The 12,346-nt window shown below is 42.6% G+C and overlaps 2 protein-coding genes across 6 annotated transcripts in view; one reads left to right on the plus strand and one right to left on the minus strand.

Annotated features, from left to right (window-relative positions):
* Positions 1–5,166, minus strand: part of LOC138982440 (cytosol aminopeptidase-like) — a 30,827-nt gene extending 25,661 nt beyond the window's left edge. Inside the window, exons 1-3 of the mRNA XM_070355728.1 lie at positions 4,915–5,166; positions 2,963–3,081; positions 1,677–1,837 (exon numbers count right to left, since the gene is read on the minus strand). Of these exons, the coding sequence (XP_070211829.1) occupies positions 1,677–1,837; positions 2,963–3,081; positions 4,915–5,166 (532 nt within the window). The remainder of the gene's footprint in view (positions 1–1,676; positions 1,838–2,962; positions 3,082–4,914) is intronic.
* Positions 5,074–12,346, plus strand: part of LOC138982442 (tRNA-queuosine alpha-mannosyltransferase-like) — a 22,198-nt gene continuing 14,925 nt past the window's right edge. For 4 of the 5 annotated variants that reach the window (XM_070355730.1, XM_070355732.1, XM_070355735.1 and 1 more), the window contains exons 1-6: positions 5,074–5,208; positions 6,031–6,315; positions 8,300–8,467; positions 9,013–9,609; positions 10,619–10,728; positions 12,248–12,346. The exon at positions 12,248–12,346 is cut by the window's right edge and continues 46 nt beyond it. In XM_070355730.1, coding sequence (XP_070211831.1) covers positions 6,086–6,315; positions 8,300–8,467; positions 9,013–9,609; positions 10,619–10,728; positions 12,248–12,346 — 1,204 coding nt within the window. In that variant the 5' untranslated portion in view covers positions 5,074–5,208; positions 6,031–6,085. The remainder of the gene's footprint in view (positions 5,209–6,030; positions 6,316–8,299; positions 8,468–9,012; positions 9,610–10,618; positions 10,729–12,247) is intronic. The other variant, XM_070355731.1, reaches the window with a different exon arrangement.

Here is a 12,346-nt window from a genome sequence, read left to right on the forward strand (position 1 = left end):
GGTGTGCTCCCCAACCTGTCTGGGAGGCGTCCGGGAACAGATCGTTCTCCGGGGAAGGGGGAGCAATGGGAACTCCCTGCGAAACCCAGGGAAGGAGCCACATATCCGTGGTACGACTGAACCAACTCCCCAACTCGACCTGGACATTCCAGCCTTGAGTCGCTTGATTCCATTGTGTTTGCAGAGCTGCCTGAAAAGGCCTCTTGTGAACCCTGCCAAGAGGAACCAGCGGAGCCATAGATTCCATCTGACCCAGCAGCGAGGACAACTCCCGAGCCATGGATAGATTCTTTCCGTAGAGAGAGCGAATCAAAGCCTGCAACTTGTCCACCCTTCTCTGAGAAGGACGGACTGACCAATCCAAGGTGTTGAACTCCATCCCCAGATAAGTGAAATGTTGGGACGGTTCAAACTCCGACTTCACCAGATTCACTGTGAAGCCGAGTTGCCATGCCAGACTGAGAACCCTCTGCGTGTGTGTTCTGCAAAGGTCCTGGTCCTGATGTAAAATCAGCCAGTCGTCCAGATATGCCCTCAACCGCACACCTTCCTGTATCACCAGGGCATAGAGCTGACGAATGACCATGGTGAATATCCAAGGGGAGAGAGAGAGACCAAAAGGAAGAGCTCGGAATTGGAAAATTTTCTCTCCCCAGCGGAAGCGCAGCCATTTCCTGTCCGCCGAGTGCATGAGCACATGGAAATAAGCGTCCGTCAAGTCGACAGAAGTCGCCCAGTCTCCTGGCCGGAGAGCCTCTCTCACCGAGGCAGGAGTCTCCATAGTGAATTTTAAACTCGAAGATATCTGTTCAGAGTTGACAGATCGAGAACCGATCTCCATGCTCCTGAAGCTTTGGGGACAACAAAAAGTCTGCCATAGAAACCCAGAGACCCCTGATCGTGAATCTCCTCGATCGCTTCTTTCAAAAGGAGGGAAGTCACTTTTCCCTGCACAGCTGACTTGGCCTCCGGGTCTCTTGGAAACTTGAAAGGCGGAGGTATCCTGGTCAGAAGAGCCTTTCCCTCTGCCCAGAGAAGACGGAATCCCGAACGCACTATCCCTAAAATCCACTTGCTGGCCACCATGCGTGACCACGAAGCGAGGGCCCTGGAGGGGCCGCCCGCCACCACAAAGGTGGGGGCTACCGGGATCAGCGGTTCGGGAAGGCATCATTGGGTGTGGGGCTTACGCCCCGACCCCCTAGAACAACCAAAAGAGCCCCTCTTCTGATAAGGGGCACCTCGCCCCCTACCTCGACAAGAAATGTTCTGGTTCTGTGCCTTGCCCCCACTAGAGGAAGAAGGCTGTGCCTTGCTCTGAACCTGAGGCTTGCTTTGCGCTTTCTGGAAACCTTGATGCGCAATCCGAGCAATGGCCAAATCTCTTGCATCTTAAGTCTCTTTTTGCAGAGCATCGAGAGATGTACGACCCAAGAAAGAGCCCTCCGTGAAAGGTGAGGCCCTCAGATTATCAATCGTGCCTTTGTCTCTGATCCTAGACCCAGCTAGGAAAGCCGATCTGCGAGAATGTACTGCGTGAGTATACAGTCTGGCCGAAAGCTGCATCTGCTCTTGCGAAACCCTGGCTAAAGTAGCCAAAAGGGTACTAAATATACATATAACAACCTTACATTTTTTTTTAACTAACAGATCAATAACACTACTGTCAGACTCACTAGCAACAGCTGAGCGCACGTTCTCTCTCCCTTCCTCCACCTGATCAAGGGCACAGAACCCAGCATCCTGCTTTCCCAGGTTGGCAACAGCAACAGCGTTGTAGCCTCCCCCTAACCCATACAGCACACGACTGCTTCCAGCTTTCAGCTTCTTCCCAGCCCTGTAAGGAGTCAAAAAGAAATGATAACAATCTGATATTGAGCAGCAAGCTTATATCATGTATCATATAACAAATCAATGACGTGAGAAAATGTTAATGCAAAAAACAGAGGCTGACATAGAAACACTTCAGCTCCGACCCTGTCTCAATCCCTCCCTGGTTGTGCGTGTCCATCCCCACCCCCCATCCCCAACTCCCTCAATAGCCATCCATCCTAACTACATGTATGTCACACTGTCCAACCAAACACTTCAACTGTGGGTACCATTAGCATACATATAACATACATTTTTTTCTTTAACTTTTTACTACAGAGGATGTGCAGTGTAGGTTACCAATACTGATATTCCAGGTGTGCCAAACAACATTCACCTTACATATCATTCACTGTACACCATTTTCGATTCTAGTACACGTATCACAGGTTTAAAAAACAAAAAACCAACCATCTGAATGAAGACAGATTATTTTACCCCAAACTGACATCGAACATCAGTAAACAAGTGTACATGTATACATTCAAAGGTACAGTAACAGTGAAACCCAGGGCCTTTCAAGACACATGCACCCCCAGCCCCCACTCTGGTATCTCCATTTCAAGACTCTCCTTTTCAAGATTTAATTTTCTGAGATTTGTTTCCTGAGGTCTTTAAAATGGGAGGGGGAGAAGGGCGTTCCGCTGCATCTTAATGCACTGAGTACAGTGGAACCCCCCCTTTAAGACCCCCTCCTTCTTAAGACCTTGTTTTCTCAGACTTTCTGTTCATAACCTCTGTAAATTTACCCCCATTTTAAGACTCCCTCCTTTTTCAGACCTTGCTTTCTCAGACTTTCTGTTCATTACCTCTGTAAATTTACCCCCATTTTAAGACTCCCTCCTTTTTCAGACCTTGCTTTCTCAGACTTTCTGTTCATTACCTCTGTAAATTTACCCCCATTTTAAGACTCCCTCCTTTTTCAGACCTTGCTTTCTCAGACTTTCTGTTCATTACCGCTGTAAATTTACCCCCATTTTAAGACTCCCTACTTTTTAAGACCCAAATTTCTAAGATATTATGAGGTCTTAAAATGGGGGTTCCACTGTAAAACGGAATAAGTGATCATTTGTATGGCTAAGCGTCTTACACTTCGAGGATTTGCTCCAGTTTTCCATCAATTCCCTCATTAAACTGGCAGGCTGCAAGGCTGAGTATCAGCTGGCCGTCTTTCTCCTGAGGCTCGTACGCTCCCAGCACCAAACTAGGCTGTTGTGACAGGTGAGAGACGTAAAATATGCATATATATGTGCACATGCCTGCTAGTAGTCACAAACAGACAGTCACACACACAAATAGATCTCGGCACATACACCAACACTAAATAATATGACAGGCTTGACAATAAAGACTATAAACCGTCCATTGTAAATAATACCAAGTGTTGTCAATGGAATACATATGTACAGCAACTTTCCTAGTCAGCTGCTCTTCATATGTCCAAAGTAACAGAGCCTTCAGAAGTAAATTGTTGCTGTAATTCACAAACCTCGTATCTCAATTTTTGCTGTTTTGAGAAAAACCACCGCTTCAAATATAACTTCAATTCATGGGTTAATATCTTCTTTAAAACAGAGCAATACCATTCTTAATGTGTGTTAATTAATGTCAGTTATTAATGATATTCCATTCAATTGAAACAAATATTGAGATTATAATTATATAGTACTTAGTAGCTTTTTATTCAAAGGAGTCATCCAGAAGTGGTATATATATGGATATATTTATACAAGTTTGTTTTTAATGCAAGCTAAAAATACAACAGCAGGAACCCAGTATCTTTCACATTATGACATATTTTTGTTCAAAGTGTGCCACAAAAATCTTGTAAGTTTACCTTGAGCGGGTTTATTTGCCGCTCGCTTGAAAGAAATGAAGATACTAGTTTTCTTCTCAAGAACTTTACTTCACTTTATTAAGCTTTAGACAGCAGTTGGAGCTACAAGCTTTTATCACCACACGGGCAACATAATAATTAAGGGAGCTTACTATTGTTTCAGTTCCAAAACTTCAAAATTGAGATACGAGGTTTGTGAATTACAGCGACGAAATGCTGCTAGTTCCCTTAATTACAGTCTTCTAATGCAGTTGATCATGATTCTTTCAAAATATAACCAATGCCTGTAAAGTTATTTTAATATTTGAATCCACAAGTCAAGACCAGGGAGTCTGCAGTAAACACTGGAAGGTAAAATTGATTTGTAGAAAATAAAATAACTCTTATTATTTTAGAGTCCTACTCCTACACAAAACCCAGATATACACAGAGTTTTATTTGGTTTCTGATTATCACCAACTGAGGCATGATATATATATATATCTACATTTTTTTTTAAAAGATATATATATATCCACTTTCATTCAACATGCAAAGTGCAAATCAAAATTATGTACCCAATATTTGACAGACTTGCACATTACCAGAGACACACATATATATATGTCTTTGACATTAGCGAACACATGCTACCTGAGACAGTTCTAGAGTGAGTCACATGGCCAACTCTGTATGATGGGTCAGTGGAGAGTTGCCAGCCTGGCCTGAAAGGATGCCAGGGATGGCGCTGTGGCAGTTTCTACAGGCAGGCGGTTCCACTCTGGAATGGTGCATGTTTTCTGCCTGTAGGCTGTCCTGGAGTGGGGGATTTCGTAGGACAGAGCGTGGGTCTGCCTGGTCGTGCACTTGGGTGGTCTTGGCTTTGGTGCGTGGTTACTCTTCACTGCGACAAGGTCGTGGTGGACTTTGTAGAAAGTTGTTAGTCTCGCTCGCCTCCGTCTGCTCTCAAGCGTAGGCCACACATACATGTATAGTGACATACGTTCACTCAGCTACAATCTGGTCACTAACGGTGATTTACTTTGTTTCCTTTCCCCCCTTATGTCTCTCCCATGACAGACTCTCCCTCCAGCCGGTTCGTCCATATATGCTGTGACAAGCACACCGGTGAATTTCACTACTAAGTGAGTAAGTCAGTATAAAATGTCTTTCAAACGTTCGCTCACTGCGCCTCCGTCATGTACAATCGGACACAAAGTACCCACCTTTGCATTTGTAGAATAATCGCGAATTCCCCTTCGGAGAGACTTGCGCAGCTCTCGAATTAGCACTGCTTGCATGACGCTATGCAGAACACGGCAAAGTGAAAAATAAATATGTGCACATGCAACCCAATGTAGTCGACGAAAAGGTGACTTGTTTAGAGTAGAGTAGCTTCCCTTGGACCACTTTCCGAGACGGGACGGGAAAAAAATAAGCAAGCTGCAGGAAATGAAGATAACATTTTCGGCTTTCATGGAGAGGAACAATAACAAGCATGTAAAGGAGATATAATGAATGTATGTGGCTAGTATTTCTTTTACGGTGTTACGCTACGGATAACCTTTTTAGTTTAGCAGCCTCATCTTACAGAAAGACTGCACTGGGTTCCATAAATATTTCTGTGAAAATTATCCCCCTTGTGCTGTTTTCTCAGGGAGACTATGATGCATTTTTTGGCGCAGAATGGGTATTCAGATAACCAGTCACATTCATATAAACAGAGGCAGTATTTAAAGTTGAAGTTTAATTAGATATATCTGCCTGATTAGTTGTTTAGCGTGGTTAAAGTTTCTTAATGGGAGATAACTTTTGCTGGTGCAAGGCGACTAGTGCCAGTCCTCTGTATGACATGTCACCTCGCAGTCGCAGTAGTGGCCAGGAACCTTTGGAATATTAGTAATATTATTACTCAGCAACGCCTATTGTATGTAACACAAGCATTGATGATTGTGTGTGAATTTTCAACAGCACTAGCATACAGGCTGTTTTGGTCAATTGAATATGTTTGGTGGCAAAGCTTTATTGTGAAATATTACTTACACTATTAGTATTAGGTCAAGAAAAAAACCTGATTCCCGGACCAAACCCACTTTTTCCTTATTTCCTGTCATTTTGGATTTTGAGGAACACTAATGAGAGTAATATGACTGTGTGTGTGTGTGTGTGCATGATGTGTGTGTGTGTGACAGTGTGTGTGTTGTGCACATGCATTTTGGTTGGCAGATGAAATGGAGAAATAGGACAGGTGGTAATTTTTGTATTTTAAAAATGCAGTTAATTATAAATACTGATTAACAGGTTTGTGCCCTTACATATTCTGATTTTTTTTCTTTTGACAGCATTTTCCACTTCAGGACTAAACACTGGGTATAAATAAGTAGGTCAGCTTCAAGCATGACATCAACAAATGCTACCACAACATCAAAAAGTGTTGTACAAGACATCCTTCTGTTGGAACCTTTTTACTGTGGCTCCCACAAGCAGCTCATCGACGGTCTGATGAAAGACATGGCCATTGCACCCAGAGCTCACCTGGTGACCATGTCAGGCAAGAAGTGGCACTGGAGAGCTCGAGTTTCAGCACTGCACTTGAGTACAGCGATTCCAGTAAACCACAACTTCAGGTGTGTATGATGATGTAAAATAATTGAAGTACCGTTCCATTTTACCAGTCCAAGTTTCGGTTCTCGCCGGAAATCCGGTCTTTGAAAACTTAAAAACCGGAAAATCTGGTTTCTTAAACTAAATAAAACCTAAATTTTGTTTGTTTTAGTCTGGATGGTTAATGGAGGAAAAATGTATATTATTTCATAATTTATTAACATGCATTTTGGTACCAGCTAGAGAGGCTGTTCCTCGCGCCCCCTAATTGGCGTAGAGGCGCGTCCCCCGGGTGGTGGATGGGGGAGCCTTCTCTACTAACTTCTGAGAGAAGGTCGCATCACTCTCGATGCCGTGAACCTAATTAGGATCTTTTTCTTGTTTCTTTATTTCTGCCTCCCCAAAGTCCTTTTACTTTCCTTTTCTCACCCATAAAATTCTTCACTTATTACCCTTGTTAAGTGGTTCTTGTATAGAATATAGTCAATGTTTGTAAAGATTTTAGTCAAGCAGTATGTAAGAAATGTTTAGTCCTTTGTGCTGGAAACTTGCATTCTCCCAGTAAGGTCATATATTGTACTACATTGCAAGCCCCTGGAGCAATTTTTTGATTAGTGCTTTTGTGAACAAGAAACACTTAACAAGTGGCTCTATCCCATCTCCCCCCTTTCCCCTATCCCATCTCCCCCCCTTTCCCTCGTCGCGATATAACCTTCGTGGTTGAAAACGACGTTAAACACCAAATAAAGAAAGAAAGAAAGAGAGGCTGTTCTTTGCCTCTACAAGATAAAAACAAGTCGCGTAAGGCAAAATTACTACATTTAGTCAAGCTGTGGAACTCACAGAATGAAACTGAACGCACTGCATTTTTTCACAATGACCGTAGTCCGCCGCTTGTGCAAAACGGAGTGAAACTGACGAGCCTGTTCAGCGCGGTAGTGGTTTCGCTGTGCTGCATAGCACGCTTTTCTGTACCTCTCTTCGTTTTAACTTTCTGAGCGTGTTTTTAATCCAAACATATCATATCTATATGTTTTTGGAATCAGGGACCGACAAGGAATAAGATGAAATTGTTTTTTTGATCATAATTTTTATATTTTTAATTTTGAGAGCTTGTTTTTAATCCAAATATAACATATTTATATGTTTTTGGAATCAGGAAATGATGTAGAATAAGATGAACGTAAATTTGGATCGTTTTATATAAAAAAACAAAAAAAATTATTACAATTTTCAGATTTTTAATGACCAAAGTCATTAATTAATTTTTAAGCCACCAAGCTGAAATGCAATACCGAAGTCCGGCCTTCGTCAAAGATTGCTTTACACAAATTTCAATCAATTTGATTGAAAAATGAGGGTGTGACAGTGCCGCCTCAACTTTTACAAAAAGCCGCAAATGACGTCATCAAAAGTATTTATCGAAAAAAAGAAAAAAACGTCCGGGGATATCATTCCCAGGAACTCTCATGTCAAATTTCATAAAGATCGGTCCAGTAGTTTGGTCTGAATCGCTCTACACACACACACGCACAGACAGACACACACACATACACCACGACCCTCGTCTCGATTCCCCCTCTATGTTAAAACATTTAGTCAAAACTTGACTAAATGTAAAAAGCCTTCCCTAGCGGGCCGTTGGCCCTGCCGCCGTTGACCCTGGCCTTTCAGGTTTACCACTTTTTTGGGGTGTTAGCCCTGCAAGTATGACATTTAAGCAGTGTGTTGCCAGCAAGAAGTTTAGCTTAGTATAACCAGAGATACTATAAAAGAGAGATTGTTTACTGAGTATAGAGGCTATCCATTGTCCCCCGAAAATATCATGGGCAATGCAATCTGTTACAAACAATTCTGCAACTGTGAGGAGATAAACTTAATACAGCCTCCAGCTACATGTGTATTTTATGTGAGAAATCTCAACAGCAAAAGTCGTATCTGATACAAATGTATGTACTTAACAATACGTCATGCTGATCTTTATCAAGTCTTTCATGTCATCCCCAGGGTACTGTTTTCCAGCTCGGTGTTGAACCTAGTAGAACTAGTTGCACTACGGCCGGACCTGGCCAGCCTGCACAAAGTTCTCTACTTCCATGAAAACCAGCTGCAATACCCTGTGCGCAAGCAGAAAGACCGCGATTTTCAGTATGGTTATAACCTGATACTGTCATGGTAAGATAAAGCATTCTTAAATGAGGGTATAGTTGTCCTGTACAGGGATTTCCTTAAGAAAATAAGAAGAAGCACCCCCCCCCCCCCTCCATCCAGCAACAAAATTAAACAACAACAAAAACTAAACAAAACATGCACACACACACACACACACACACACTAACACACACACACAAACTAATACACACCCACACACACTAACACACACACACCTGAAGCATACACCCAGACACATATAAGACATAATAGACAGACACACAGGCATGCAGTCATTGAAACACATACACTGATTCATGAAAATGTCAGCAATTCTAGAAGTGCATCATGTCTGGTTTTTTTGGGTAATATAGAGATGTATTAAAATACAAATTTTCTTCACTTGAGCTTCCAGACTTGTACATTGAATGCATACTCTTAATCTGTCAAAACTGTTAATACAAATACACAGAAAGATATTTTGATTTCAGTTTTCAGTGCTGAGTGACCTTCTCTAGCATATCCCTGCTTATCATTTCTCCCATTTTTGTTCCCATTGTTTTTTCCAGCCTTGTTGCAGACTGTGTGCTGTTCAACTCAAGTTTCAACATGGAATCTTTCCTCACCTCCATCACATCCTTTTTGAAGTTGATGCCTGACTACAGACCCAAAGGTCTGGCCGATGTCATTCGCCCGAAATGCTCTGTGCTTTACTTTCCTATGCTGTACCAAAACATTGATCTGTGTTTGCTGGGTGAGGAAGATGGGTGCACTCCAAAGAAAGCAAAGCAGCTGGGTCAGCTAGCAGAACCTAGCCATAGACAATCTGTGCAAGACAATCACGTCAGTCAGGAATTGGAATTTCAACATTGCAGACAGACAGACACTTGTGACAGTACACAGGTACAAGATCGTGTGTCAGATGGTAGTCACAGTTTGGATTTTCAGACAGGCAGTGGGCATTACCCCAAACTGCAAGCTGATCAAGTAGATCCAGATGCTTTTGATGAGTCTGCAATGGAAGTTCTTCAGACACACTCCAGTGATGATTCAAAACAGCAGGCTGGCCATGGAGACTCTTCTGACAGTGTCCGTCATGGTCCTTTTGTTGCGCCATCTGCCAAGCTGCAAAGTAACAGTATTCACATTGTGTGGCCTCATAGATGGTGCGTTGAAATTCTGACAGTCTTGTTAAGTAACAGTCATTAAGTTTGTATTTCAGCAAAATGATATTGTTTGTTTGCAAATTACCAAATTTCAATGGTCCACCAAATTAGGGCCACATCACATCACATCGACACTGTATTGGAAGATTTGAAATGCACTGAACTTTATTTGCGAAGAATACAACAGTTTTAGGGCAAGACGCCTTTTCTTCCAACTGTACAGTAGAAACATCTACAACTCAGTAAGCAACCGACATGAACTGTACCCAACACATGCAAGCACATATCGTCGTCATCCTGGAATTTTGGCGTAACTCGATTCTTGGCGATTTTGATGTTTTTGTGCTTTATTAGACTTAGTAAATCATTCTCCATGAGACATAGTCTCTAAAATACGATGGACAATACATGATTTAACATTCTTTTGTCTTTCTATCCATACCAGGTACAAATATAAACACTATTTCATAATGTAAGTAATCACTTTTGGCCTTCAGCTGAAGAGCTGTCTTAAATGAGTTACGCCAAAATTCCATGACGACGACGATATATGTGTACACACACATGCATGCTCGCAAGAGAGAGAGAGAGAGAGAGAGAGAGAGAGAGAGAGAGAGAGAGAGAGAGAGAGAGAGAGAGAGAGAGAGAGAGAGAGAGAGAGAGAGAGAGAGAGAGAGAGAGAGAGAGAGAGAGAGAGAGAGAGAGAGAGAGAGAGAGAGAGAGAGAGAGAGAGAGAGAGAGAGAGAGAGAGAGAGAGAGAGAGAGAGAGAGAGAGAGAGAGAGAGAGAGAGAGAGAGAGAGAGAGAGAGAGAGAGAGAGAGAGAGAGAGAGAGAGAGATATTCAGCATGGTAAGACTGCTTCCCAGATTGAGAAGAAAGTAAAAGCGCACATAAGTTTAGCTTGATTTTTGAAGAAGCCATGGTGATGGCTAAAATTCCCCCTGTGTGGGTGTGCATTCACCAATATGTACGTCCATGCATTGATGTGTCGTGTACTTGTTTTGATCAGGGAGCATGACAAAGACCCAGAGACTTTTTTTCAAGCATTGTTCCGACTGCACGAGGAAGGTCTTTCCTTTGTGGTGTCCGTCCTTGGAGAGACTTTTACGGAAGTACCAGGTTAGTAAAGAGCAAAACACAGTTACAGTGTGTTGTGAACATTTTAGTGCAGGGATGTTGCTAAGGTTTAGTCAGCAAATTTGATGAAATGCCAAATGGCCATTCAAATCTCGGCAATTGTTTCCAGAAGTTTGACTGATTAAGGCAGCCCTTGTCCTCACCTTCCCGCCAGAGACGTAGAGGTTACATGCCGAGTCTCCGTGATTATTAAAAATAATGGTCGAAGTTAGCGGATCATGAAAAAATGAGGGTGTGACAGTGCCGGATATAACGTCATCAAAGGTATTTATCAAAAAAAAGAAAAAAACGTCCGGGGATATCATTCCCAGGAACTCTCATGTCAAATTTCATAAAGATCGGTCCAGTAGTTTGGTCTGAATCGCTCTACACACACACACGCACAGACAGACAGACACACACACATACACCACGACCCTCGTCTCGATTCCCCCTCTACGTTAAAACATTTAGTCAAAGCTTGACTAAATGTAAAAATGGGCAGATGGTGATTTGAACTCGACTAATTAACGTGTCAGGCACACGCGATAACTGTTCGGCCACGGTATGAGCTTACAAAACCTCGACACTGTAATGCATTAAAGATAGGACGTTTTCGCCACAAAGCCGCCGTATGTTCGAGCATCGGTTGAAATCTTTCGCGAGCAATATTTGCTGTTTGTCCTAAATGCATTGGTGCTTAAATGACACCATTGTGTGACCATGAGGGAGATAGACCTACAAACAATATTTGGACAAGATTTATTCAGAATTGACGGTTTGAATAACGTATGAAAAGAGTGACATGGACAGTTTTGGTGAAGTTACCTGACAGGTAGCGACTTTAGAGGAGGGGTATAGGTCCTCTAACTTTACAGCTCTGTGACAGTCTGGTAGGGCCGTATCGGGGTTTTATAAATTACACTTAGCAGACTTATCGAACGGGAGTGGTTTTACAGACCAGTATATATGAGTTACAGCCTTTTCAAGAATATATGGGGCCCCAGGTGCGCACGGAAAAGATACTGTAATCCATGTCAGAGTTCGATGGGTTATAGAAACACGAAAATACCAAGCATGCTTCCCCCGAAATCGGCCTATGCTGCCTGAATGGCGTGGTAAAAACGACCATACACGTACAAATCCACTCGTGCAAAACATGAGTGAACGTTGGAGGTTTTTTAGCCCCTGAACAAAGAAGAAGAAGAAGAATTATGTACATGTCCATACAATTACAAACAGATCACCAAGTCTGAAACCAGCCCAAAATATATTTGGATAGAACCTCTGTGTGTGTGTGTGTGTGTGTGTGTGTGTGTGTGTGTGTGTGTGTGTGTGTGTGTGTGTGTCTGTGTGTGTGTCTGTGTGTGTGTGTGCCTGTGTGTGGGTATGTCTGTGTGTGTGCCTGTGTGTGGGTATGTATGTGCGTGCGTGCGTGTCTGTGCGTATCTTTTTTTGTCTGTCGCTATGTAGGTCAAATATTGTATCTGTGTACCTATTGTATGTGCTCTGTTGTTGGCAGATATATTTGCTGAGGCTCAGGACAAGTTGAGGACTCATATCTTTGCCTGGGGGTACCAAGCCAAGAAGTCTGACTACTACAAAGTGCTGAAAGCGGCGG

Source organism: Littorina saxatilis, linkage group LG12, assembly GCF_037325665.1.
Source record: "Littorina saxatilis isolate snail1 linkage group LG12, US_GU_Lsax_2.0, whole genome shotgun sequence".
Classification (NCBI taxonomy): Eukaryota; Metazoa; Mollusca; class Gastropoda; order Littorinimorpha; family Littorinidae; genus Littorina; species Littorina saxatilis.